This window comes from Macrosteles quadrilineatus, unplaced genomic scaffold, assembly GCF_028750875.1.
Source record: "Macrosteles quadrilineatus isolate MER2022 unplaced genomic scaffold, UCM_ALF_1.0 Scaffold_4__1_contigs__length_99947679, whole genome shotgun sequence".
NCBI classification, from domain to species: domain Eukaryota; kingdom Metazoa; phylum Arthropoda; class Insecta; order Hemiptera; family Cicadellidae; genus Macrosteles; species Macrosteles quadrilineatus.
In genome coordinates this window covers 80398463-80411041 of record NW_026542597.1, presented here as the reverse complement: position 1 = coordinate 80411041, position 12579 = coordinate 80398463, and the positions used below count along the sequence as shown (strand labels likewise).

The following is a 12579-nucleotide window of genomic DNA, read 5'->3' as shown; positions in this document are numbered from 1 at the left end:
GTGCCTCGGTTACATTTATTAATCAAATTAATTAAATAATATTAAAATAGGCTGAAAGGAATGTTTACATATCTTTGTTGCGAGTAATGCACTTTGAGGTTAGTGGTTCATAGAGTGATACAATGGAATAACAACAAGTGATATTAATGGTTATTGTACTTTATTTAGGCAACTCAGTTATATAAAAATGGTACATTAGTAAAACAAACACTTAAACACTGCTCAAAATATATGATTTCCACATTTTTCAGTGAAACATGCATTTGAGGTTAGGAAGTTCTGAAGCCACGGCCTTCTTGATCTGCTGATCTGACGTTGACGTCATAGCTTAATGTTGGTTTATTGGCAGTTTTACATCCATTGTCTAGTGCTAGTGTCTATGTCATGTCATTCAATGAATGGTCATACACAATGAAACAAGATACCACTAACTTCATTTTATGAGCTGCAATTTATATAATTAGAAGAGCTTACAGCACCTAATAACAATTTAAAGATAATATGGCTAATATTACCGAAGAAGACTGGAATATTCCCCCATACTATGTCATGTCATTCAATGAATGGTCATACACAATGAAACAAGATACCACTAACTTCATTTTATGAGCTGCAATTTATATAATTAGAAGAGCTTACAGCACCTAATAACAATTTAAAGATAATATGGCTAATATTACCGAAGAAGACTGGAATATTCCCCCCAAAAAGTATGAATGTAAGTATTAACAAGGTTTTTTATTTATTTACTGTTTAATCCTTAGTCTAAATTCTCAAATAGGTTAGTGTTCCAAGTTATTGTATCATTTGCTAAATAGCAAATGTTCTCAAAAATAAATGTCTACCAAATTACTTAACACTCATTTATTTACAGACTGCTCTTAAAACTTGACCGATAATCACATTTTATGTTTCATTAAGTGGTAAGTTATGAGCAGTTACTGTACAGATTAAATAAAAATTCTTCAGAGCTGGATAACTTAGTCTACCACAGGTCCAAATGGCTTTCAATATCATTTTGTACAGAAGTAAGTTAGGCCTATTTTTTTAAATTTAACTTAGGCTATAATTTTGAACTACGACTAATAAACCGATAGCCTATAAGTCAGTTTGTTTTAAAAGAAGTCTTCTGTTACAAATGACGCTGCCAATTATCTCAGGCCTACTGGTATAAATTTAGGTACTTTATATCATTGGTCTGAGTTATTTAACATAAAGTTACTGTTTCAGATCTGGACCACACAGCTGATGTACAGTAAGTTGTCTTTACTAACTTATTTAACATACTTACTCATTTAGGCTAATTTCTTTTTATAATGTTGACCTATCAATAGAATCAACAACCTCTAACCAACTTAAATATATAATGAGCTCGTTGGGTCTAAACGTAGTGAAATCATTGGGCTAGGCCTACATACTGTAGGCGAGGTGCTAGGTGCAGTTTGCAAAGTTACGAAAAATGTTAATCGGAAACTGTGTTTAACTCCCTTGTTATTGAACTTAAGTAAGACATTAATTTAAATTGTTTTTTTGAATTCGGTAATGGGGGTCTAGGTGAGTGTTTTAAAAACCCATGTTGTCACCTCCAGGGGTGGTCGACAACTTCTTGGGGGGGCAACCATGCGAAAAATGTTAATCGGTTTAAACCGCTTTTAACCCCCTTGACTTTTGATTTTGGTAATGGGGGTCTAGGTTTCAAAACCCATGTCGTCACCTCCAGGGGTGGTCGACAAGTTAGGGGTGGGTTGTGCAAAGCTGCGCCCCACCCGAACAACACCGAACAAGCGTTACTTTCCCACAATACAAGAGCAGTTTTAGTTAGTAGTCGTTCACAGTCCTGACACTGGTGTGTTCGTATTGGTTATATTTTTGGAAAGAATTGTGCGACATAAAATGTTCTGCTTTATGAATTAAAATCGGAACTTCTGAGAAACAAATGTATCTAGGCTGTCACATTGCATCTGAAGATTATGGGTATCACATCAGTAGTTCTACCTGCCATTCACACATTTTTCTGGTTGCGATACGACCAGCAAAGTAGGCACTTAGAAAGCAGCATTGAAAGAGGCCAAATCCGAGAATGCTATCAAGATGCTACGTAGGTTCCGAAACGGTGAGGAAATCGACCAAAGTAGAAAGTGATATTCTGAAAGAGAATAAAAATTCCTACAAATTACTATTATGCATTTCTTGAAAATACTCAATAAAGGCAGCCTATAGTTGGCTACAAATTTAAACTTGGAAATATAAACTTGGAAAAAAATGAGTTTGAAATGTATTATTGTTTATTTTTATTTTTTCAGCTCAAATATCTAATAAAATCAAACTTTCATAATTATTTGCAAATCTACACAAATTAGGCTTCCCAACAACCCATTAAGTAACAAGATCAGTCTGGTAGAAGTCTAGATTTAGCCTAGTTGTACAAAGTTTAATAAAAATATATCTAATTCAGTATTTTCTCAACACTATAAATTTGGAGATCACTTGGCTTAATGCCAATAACTTTTAAATGAAGGGAAATCGACCAAAGTGGATATTACTACAAATAACTACTATGCATTTCTTTAAAATACGTAATAAAGGCAGCCAAAAGTTGACTAAAAATAGAATCATGAAAACAGAACCTTGAAAAAGCAGTTTTTAATGTATTTTTGTTATTTTTACTTTTTTACAAAAAATATTTAATAAAATCACAATTTTATAATTATTTGCAAATCTACATGAGTTAGGCTTTCCAATGACCCATTAATTTAAAAAATCAGTCCACTAGAAGTCTAGATTTAGTTGTACAAAGTTTAACAAAAATATCCCAAACTCAATATTTTCTTGTTATACTATAAATTCGGAGGTTGCTTAGCTTTTTTGCAAATAACTTTTAAATGGTAAGGAAATCGACCAAAGTGGAAGGTGATATTCTGAAAGAGAATACAATTTCCTACAAATTGATACAATGCACTTCCTGGAAATACTCAAAAAAGGCAGCCAAAAGTCGCACCCAAATAAAAAGTGTGAAAAACACATTTTCAATGTATTTCTTATGGAAAACATGTTTTTTTTTTATTTTTCACCATAAATCATAAGAAAAACAAACTTTCATAATGATTTGCAAATCTACATGACTTAAGCTTTCCAACGACGTTAATTAATAAAATCGGTCCAGTAGAACTCTAGATTTAGTTGTACAAAGATTTTTAAAACTGAATTATATATAGAATAGAACAGAATAGATGTTGTAGTTTGCTTGTTTATGGAAATATTTTGACTTTGCAAATATATTTATTTTAAAGTAAGCTACAAATATTTTACTAAAAACCGTACTCTATTAGCCTTCCTGTAGCAGCAAACCTAGGTACTCGTTAAACCTAATGATATTGAAATAGATTTAATTTAAAATCAATTCAGGCAAATGGAAATTTACTTAGTCTGCAGGTTTGCTGCGACGGGAGTATTTTAGTTTAATCATTAGATATAACATATGGACCAACACAATCCGGGTGACATTTAATTGCGAAGCATTTGTTTTGGCTTCAAACTGTTAGATACTATATTTGCGATGGTTTATAAAATGTCCTTTAATTTTGCCAGCATATCTGGAAATATGCTAACCATCTGCTGTTCTGAATATACAAAGGTTTCAACTGACTACAAGATGCGGGTCCGTAGAATGGGCACACAGCTAGTCATACTAATATTATAAATGTGAAAGTTTGTGTGTCTGTTTGTTTGTTTGAATTTCAATCACGCACTGGTCAATCACACACTGGTGAATCACAATTCACTACTGGTCAGATTGGGTTGAAATTTGGTATGATGATAGCTCACATTCTCGATTAACATAAATACATATTCTTTTATCAAAAATCCTTTCAGGCTCCGCCCCAGTGGCTCTAGAATTTCCTATATTAACCTTATAAATATTTTATACATAATTTGCCTCCAGGATTGATCTATTGACATAAAATGAGGTTACTAACCTGTCGTCAATCAGTCCTCTATTGTCTTGGATGACTAGTTTCGGGGTTAAAACCCCATTTTCAAATCTCTTCAGTCGTCAAATGTCAAACATATTTTCTTGCATAAGAACTAATTTTGACGACGGCTTATGCAAGAAAATATGTTTGACATTTGACGACTGAAGAGATTTGAAAATGGGGTTTTAACCCCGAAACTAGTCATCCAAGACAATAGAGGACTGATTGACGACAGGTTAGTAACCTCATTTTATGCTTATACAGTGTGTAAATTAAGTCTGGCACACTTTTTTTCTATAGTAGATAGAAGAAATCAATTTGCGGGACTGATTAATAAGAAATGTTAGGCACTTTTTACAAATTTTGAAAATAAAAATTCCCTTAAGGGCAAGGGGGGTGGGGGGTACGGTAACTAAAAATTTTCAAATGACAACCCCCATCTTGTGACCCCTCATTTTAAAGGTAATTGGAAGACAAATCCAAAGATGTGTCTAAAAACTTTTTCCAGCACCCTATCCAAGATGGCGGTTTAAAATGTACTTAGGGTTGAACGGGTAAATTAGGTATGGCACACATTTCTTATCTTTTTCACTCTTTGTAGATAGGGCACCTAGATAGTAGATACTCGTTGCCTCACAAGATGGGGGTTGTCATTTGAAAATTTTTAGTTACCCCCATCCCCACCTTACCCTTAAGGGGAATTTTTTCAAAATTATGAAAAAGTGCCAAACATTTGTTCTTACTCAGTCCCGCAAATTAATTCCTTCTATCTACAAAGAGTAAAAAAGATAAGAAATGTGTGCCATACACCTAATTTACCCGTTCAACACTAAGTACATTTTAAACCGCCATCTTGGATAGGGTGCTGGAAAAAGTTTTTAGACACATCTTTGGATTTGTCTTCCAATGACCTTTAAAATAAAGGGTCACAAGATGGGGGTTGTCATTTGGACATTTTTAGTTACCCCCCACCCCCCCTTGCCCTTAAGGGAATTTTTATTTTCAAAATTTGTAAAAAGTGCCTAACATTTGTTATTAATCAGTCCCGCAAATTGATTTCTTCTATCTACCATAGAAAAAAAGATAAAAAATGTGTGCCAGACTTAATTTACACCCATATTAATTTGAAACTGTTTTTCTTTGTGACAGCTAGTTTGAGAGAACGGATGGGCGTAGAAACTTGGCAGAGGTGTCTAAAGAAAGGGCTTGGTCTGTAGATGAGCCATCAAAAGAGAGACGTGGTAAATTCCCTTGGGGCTCTGCCCTAGTGGCCTTTAAATTCCCATCCCATGTTATTCTTATGGGGAAAAACGTGTTTTTGTCACAGCTAATTTCAGAGAACGGCTGGGCATAGAAACTTGGTAGGGGTCTCTTAAGAAAGGTCTTGGTCTGTAGATGAGCGATCAAAAGAGAAACAAGGTAAATTCCCTTGGGGCTCTGCCTCAGAGGCCTTTAAAGTCCCCTCAGCAGATGTGTTTACATTATGACCATGTATAATTTTACACTACTTTTAACGAACCAGCTGTTAATTTTTAAATAGTATTTCAAAGGTCAAGTGTTATGAGCATCTATATATTAATACGCAAGCAGTTTTCTTTTCACAGTCATAACTCGATATAACGGCTGGACGGAGTTTGACGTTTGAGGTGCCAAATTAAAGGTATTTTCACGTAGATGTGCAAATAAGTCTCAGAATATTATGAAAGGGCATATCTTAGGTACAGTTAAGGGCTAAAGTTTCGGAACGGTGGCGCTATCTGTTGACATTGGACCAAACCTTTAAACTCAATTCCCTTTGTTTACAACTAAACATATGGACCTAGTTTAAAATTTTTTTTTGTTTAACAACTGACTGCAGGACTTTAGATTAGATCCAGAGCCAAGACGGAATTTTAAATTTTAACATCTGTTAACTAAGTCTGGTTCATAAATAAAGAGTTTCCTGCAAGTCCTGACATCAAATGGTTTGTAATAGTTGAATTTATTTAACTTATATTATTTATTTAACTGATTTATTTAACTTATATTGTATTTTACTGAATTATCATGTAGTTTTGGTTACAGTTTGGTGCAATTTAAGTGAATGTTTGCAAGTAATTATTCACAGTGAAGTTACTCATTACATTATCATATTATCATGTAATTTACAATGTGTATCAAAATTCCTTTGTAGTATTTTTTGTTGATTGGTTAACTTTCGTATTTTATCTCAATTTAAAATTAAATGCCACCAGTAAGACGAAGAACTGTGAATGGTTGGAGGGAACCCAAACGAGACCGCATGCATCTAACCTCCCAATTTGACGGATGCAGAGTGGCAGTAGCGCTGTGGTGATACATACAATCTCGGTCCGAGACAAATGAACGTTACATTTTTACATTGTGATGGCTTACATTTTAAGCAAGGAAAGACTGGCCGAGACAGTTCCATTTTTACTCTCTGTTGCCATAAATGAAAGGTTAGTTTAAATAATTTGCGGAATTCACCATACTTTCAGGAACTTATTGGAAACTCCCAATCTGAAAACAGGGCTGCGAGGTTTGAATCCAGAAATCATCTGGATAAAAATTGTCAATTCAATTCCGCCTTTGCCATGGTCAGCTCTGAAGCTCATTTTGACAGTAGGGTCACACAGGGGATCTAAAATTTCAAGATCCATGACACATTTTACCTTTTACCACCGAGTAGGTAATCTAATTGCTCAAGATGATCCTGAATACGTAGAGATCTATAAGTACGATGTTGACTCTGGAACCCAACAGCGCATGTAAAACAATAAAAAATGCAATGAAAACATATATGTGGGATATAGGGTCACAATGCCAACCCATTTGCCCAATCTTTTAAAACTGTGGCAGAAATCTGTAGGGACGAGAGCTCCGAAGATTCAAGTTAGATTCTTATGTGCATAGTAAGGGACAAAAGAAGTGACTTTCCTCTCTACAATGATGCTACCTGTATAGATGTCGCAGCAATTTTAAAGCTGGAAACAGAGCACCACCTGGCCAAATAAATCTTTTTTTTTCAAAAAACGAATAGTGTTAAACAGCAATCCGTTCTAGATACGTCGTTAAATCCACTCTAATGTTCTCAACAGGAGAGTTTGGTTGGGGCACTTAATTTAAACACTCCTAAAACAGAACATATCGTAAAAATAATTTAACAAAGCTATACAGTACGTGTCGTACTGGTTGGTGTCAAGAGAGGGATTTAGCTTGCTACATTAGGTCTGAAAAGCTCACTTTTACAGTGTGTGGTTGACATCTACGTTCTAATAGAGGGCACCTGCCTACAGTTCATAAGAGATAACCAAAGCAGTATGAGAACGGATCTATATTTAAATATTGTACCGTAGATTACTTTCATAATTTTTGACAACATAATATTTTTCACATTTCTATAATCACACAGTCATAGAAATTTCTTTAGAGTGACTCTATGATTGAGGTTTTGCTGATTATGTTTCTTTCTTCATTATTGTAACGGCCTAGCCGTTTATACTCCTAATAATTAATGTCTAATCGACTACTCAGGAGATATGATAATTAAATGAGGAATTGGCAGGGTAGGAGTAACTGCCAAATTTGTATAAATGACCTGGTTTGGTGTTAACATCGACCATCACACTGTTATCAATACATTAGTATCAATAATTAATCAATATGATCATCGTCCAAACCAGTGGCCAGAAACTTAAGAAATATTTATTTAAGTAATTATTTGAAGATAATTGAGTCTCCATATGAATATCCCAGCATCACCAAACTATCTCCAACCTCGTTTAAATTATAAGAATATTCTAATGGTAAAAGTTATGAAGCTGGAATATGCTCATTGCCGGTGCTGACTCGGGCTTTCTGCTGACGGAGCTAGTCTCCGTTGGGGAGTGTATTTGGCGGGCAAAGAGGTCGAGCCTTGCGCAGGGTGTTGCTCAGTGACTACGCTGAACGCTGATTGGCCCACGAGGCGCATCAGCACTGCCGACAACGAAAGAACAAGGCAGTCCGCGTTGAAATCTCAATTAAAACAGACGTGACTCCGCGCTCCCTCTAACCTAAATTTTATTTCTTAACTTTAAATTCGACATCTAAATTATTTTGTAAAAAGTGGTTAAACCTTAATTGTGTAATTTAAGTGAGTTCTTGATTGTATAATTTTAGTGAATTAATGAAGTAACTAGTGTACATGTTGCTCGAATTCGAGCAATTGCAAAGTACTACAGGAGTTATTTCAAAACGAATAACAGTCATATTTACAATGGGTTTAAAAGAGTCAACTCAAAGATTACCGGTGTGTAACTCAGACCATGTTTATCTTCGTTATTGATAAACCTAAAGCATTCCGGCCGGTTTTCTCCTTCTCAAAATGCCTCGCTGTCCAGGCAACACAGGTCATTGATAGAGAACCAATTGAGAACGAAAAGTCATTTTGGGGTAGTGTTAGGGCGCATTTTTAACCTAATAGTTGAGATTGACCAGGGTCAGGTGCTGACTTTGCCTATTACGCGCCACTGTTCTCTGTAGCTGCGGTCGTTATCACGATTACGCCTCCTGTCTATGTTTCGTTGTCTTCGCGTCGGAGGCATTTAAAAGGGGAAAAAAAAATAAATGAACAAATTATTGCTACACAAAACAACGACAAATGCACAAATTTAAGTAACAATCATGCTAACACGATCCGTCAGAGCGACACAAAACAACGATAAATACACAAATTTAAGATACAACCATACTAACACGATCCGTCTTGGATGTTATGTTTACACAAACTCAAATAGTAAATAAATGTACTCAATGCGTTTCATTGAATTGAAAAATAAATAACAGCAATTCAATTATACAGCTGATTAAAACGTAAACAATTAGGTTCTTCATAAGGATAACATGGGAACTTTCAAACCCACTGGGGCAGAGCCCAAGGGACGTTTTCAAAAATGTAAGGCCAGTTTGCAAATCTACGCGACACGCCCTTGTCAATGAGACGTCAATGGATAAAATTGGTTAAGAAATGGCGGAGGAGTTCAACCGACAAAGTTCCATGTAGCGTATTAATTATATAGATAAATCCCATTTTTGTCCAATTGTGTGCGTGAATTAAGCTCCCAACAACTCTCTCTCGGTTAACGCGAAGTTTGAAGCCACGATAATTTTTGGTTGAAGAGGCTACGGGTCTCATTATTTTATTACAGGCTGCAGATTTGCTCGAATTCGAGCAACAGGTTATTTAGTTCATATATTTAAAAGGAATTAAAGAATTTTTCCAGCTGTTTCAACTACAAGTTGGTTCTATGAATTCAATGTCATTAAAAGGTTATAACATAAGGTTTACCATCAGGGTGCAGCACTATTATTTTTTTTGCATTTATGACAACAGCTAATTTGACCCAAGCAGCAACAAAAATCAGTGAGAACTTAACTTTTTTCTATTGTTTAGGTGCAGTGGTAGAACATTATGGCTATGGTCGATTTGCTATACTATAGTATACAGTAAATAATAGTTAAACAAATGTTCAAAAACGTATGTGTCCTCTCCCATTACAAATGCAATGCAAGAGTATGACTGCAATAAGCATTTTACATGTTTACAATTATCTATACATGTTTTGCTGTGCAGGATTCATGCTTGGGGTGACTCACTGCCTGAGGCGTTTGAGCAATGTGCCAATGCCATGTTCGGCTACATGACGGAGATTGAGTATGTAGAGATGGTAGATACCCAAGACATTGAGGCAGAAGGGCACGACATGCTTTCTCTTCTGTTCCATTTTCTGGATGAATTTTTGTTCCTATTCAGTGCTGAACCGTATTTCATCGCTCGGGTATGTATATAAATTCAAAGGTTTGAAAACTAAACCTATTTGCCTAAACCTTGAATCATAGTGCTACATTTGTTTTATGCAATGTATCAAATGAATATGAATATTACATGTAAATCTCTGCTGAAGCAGCATCATTAAAGTTAGAGTTTGTAACAAACTTAAATATTTACATTACAATTAGAAATTACAAAAACAAACAGACCTGTCGCACACAAGGTACTGGTTGACATTGTCATGATCTGAGCAAGACTCCAACTGAAGGATTCCTATGTCGTTCCCGGTGTGGCGGCGTAATCAACTGTACTTTGTACTCCTGGCTTCAGTTTCCTTTACTGATTTGAAATGCTATTGAATATAATGTGTGACTTGTACTATAATTTGTCATTTAAAATTATATCTTCCAAATTATTTTCAGTGTAAGCTATCTATTGCCTTTCTTTTACTTGTGTGGAGTATTTCCAATTCAGTTTTCAGATTGTTCATATCAAGATTTTTGTCAACAAAGTGTTGTGCAAAAGATGACTTGTTTGTCGGCTCTAGGAACTGGATGTTGCTCTTTGTATTTAGTCTTGAATGAACATGTCCGCCTTGTTTTTCCTATGTTTTATGTTTTAGCTCGGGCAACTTTCACATTTAATTTTATAAAACTTCTCTCCTTCATCTCTTAAGTTAATTGAAACTTAGGTTGTCAATTGTTTTGTTGTTTGTTTTAAAAACCAATTCAATGTTGTGTTTCTTTAGCCCTTTTGTGAGCGTTTTTTTGAATGGAATTTGAGTATTCCACTCATAAATACTTTTTTTGTAATTAAATATCTCTTGGTCTTTTGTTTGTCTTTTTTGCTACCAATCTGTCGATCATGACACTGTTATAACAATTTGCTGTAGCTATGGGTTTGATTATATTTAGTTCCTTATCATAAATTGTTGTCTGACATTGATATATTAAACAATCTACACACCATATTATTGTAAGCGGCAAACTTGTTAATGGGGTTGATAAGATGTATTATGGATGGTTTGGTCAGATGTGGTTGGCTTGTTATATACTTGAATCCAACCTATTGTCTAATTTTTCTATCCAGATTAAAAAAATGATTTTTAAGGGGGAGAGGCAAAAATATCGAACAAATATTATAGTTATTGTACACCTGGCAGCACTGCTCTAAGGTGATATAATAAACAGGAAAATAAAGAGGATGTTGTACTGACTGGTGAAAAAGTAAATCAAGTCAGTGCCAGCTTAATATCTCGAGTCTTCATTCTAGAGTTTCATAATGCGCAAGGGTACTACACAAATCTTGTTCTTGTTTCAGAAAGTAAAAATACTAGAATTTGACAGAGACAACTTCAAGATACAGGCTAGAGGTTTTGGAGAAACATTTGAATTAGGTAAACATCCTCAGGGCACTGAAGTCAAAGCAATAACGTATTCAAATATGCAGGTTCATGAAAATGATGGAAAGAGTGAAGTATTTGTGATTATAGATATTTAAAACTATTTTTAATTATACACATAAAAGTATATTATGGCTCATTGATATCCTTAATTGTATCACTTCTCAGTAAACCCTTTACACAATACAAATTACGATATAAATTTTAATAAGCGGTAATAACAATTATTATTATTATTACATAATAGATAGGCCACAAAACAAAGCTAGGATGAACGTGGGGATTACAAACAGATTTGGGAACTGCTTCTCTATTGTTTTACTTTTGTTGTTACTTACTCTTGCTCCCATAGCCATGGAAACCCTAGGTGGTATGTGGCCTCGCCAACAAGTTGCCTCGATCCCTCCATGTTCTCTGAATCTTCTTGCCTTGCTCTCAATTCTCGCAAAACTTTCTCCACCTAGTCCTTCCAGCGATTCTCGAGTCTCCCTCGGGGTCTTCTTCCAGCTGGGGTTTGCCTAGAAACTTCTTTAATTAGTCTATCACCTTCCCTCCTAAGAACATGGCTAGCCCACCTAAGTCTTCTGATCTTCGCTTCTCCTACAATATCTGGGGAGCGGAAACTTTCTCTGATTTCTTGGTTGTGCGTAATTCTCCATCCTTCTCCCTCTCTAACAGATCCAACTTATTTTATGTTTGTTTTTCTATAATGTCTCTGCTCCATAAAGCAGGATTGGGCTTATAGTCTTGCGTAATCTTAATGTTGTTTTGTGTGTCAGTAATTTTGATTTCAAAATGTCGTTTAATGTATACATTCTTCTATTTGTCAAATTTATTCTATTTTGAATTTCTATTAATTCGTTAATTCATTACTTTTTTAAATTACTTTTGCACACAGGTATTTGAGCTTTTGAACTTGTTGAGAGTTCAAAACTCCATCAATAGGATTAGATATAAACAATGAAAAGACTAAGTTAGTATATTTTGGCCGGAGAATCAATGTTAGAGACAAGATTTTGAAGTATCATTGTTAATTCCATGACAAATTTGTTTTTAAAAGTGGGTTGATTTGAGTTCTAGTGTAGGACGGTAAATTATAAGATAAGAAACAGTTTTGAATATATTGATTGAATACAAAATTTCAATTGCAAAACAAAATTACTTTTTAAATGTTGAAAGAAATCTTTTGTATATCCACAAAATCTGAGGAAGCCGGTACCTGAACTGCAGCTTCTTCAGCAGCAGTGATTAAAAGAAAGCTTCCCAAAGGCAAAGGACTGTTTTGCTTGATTACTCGAGATAAAGGGCTTGAAGAGACATGCTCTAGCTCATGACTGGGATACATCTCTATTTTATTAAACTAATTTACCTAACAATTTATGTATTTACTT

At 34.9% G+C, this 12579-nt stretch overlaps 1 protein-coding gene across 1 annotated transcript; it reads left to right on the top strand.

Annotated features, from left to right (window-relative positions):
* Positions 1-377: 377 nt before the first annotated feature.
* Positions 378-11315, top strand: LOC128992232 (protein archease-like). The gene is made up of 4 exons (XM_054415704.1): positions 378-718; positions 1231-1255; positions 9589-9793; positions 11107-11315. Exons 1-4 carry the CDS (start codon positions 667-669, stop codon positions 11284-11286), a joined length of 462 nt encoding a protein of 153 aa, XP_054271679.1. The 5' UTR covers positions 378-666; the 3' UTR covers positions 11287-11315.
* Positions 11316-12579: the final 1264 nt, after the last annotated feature.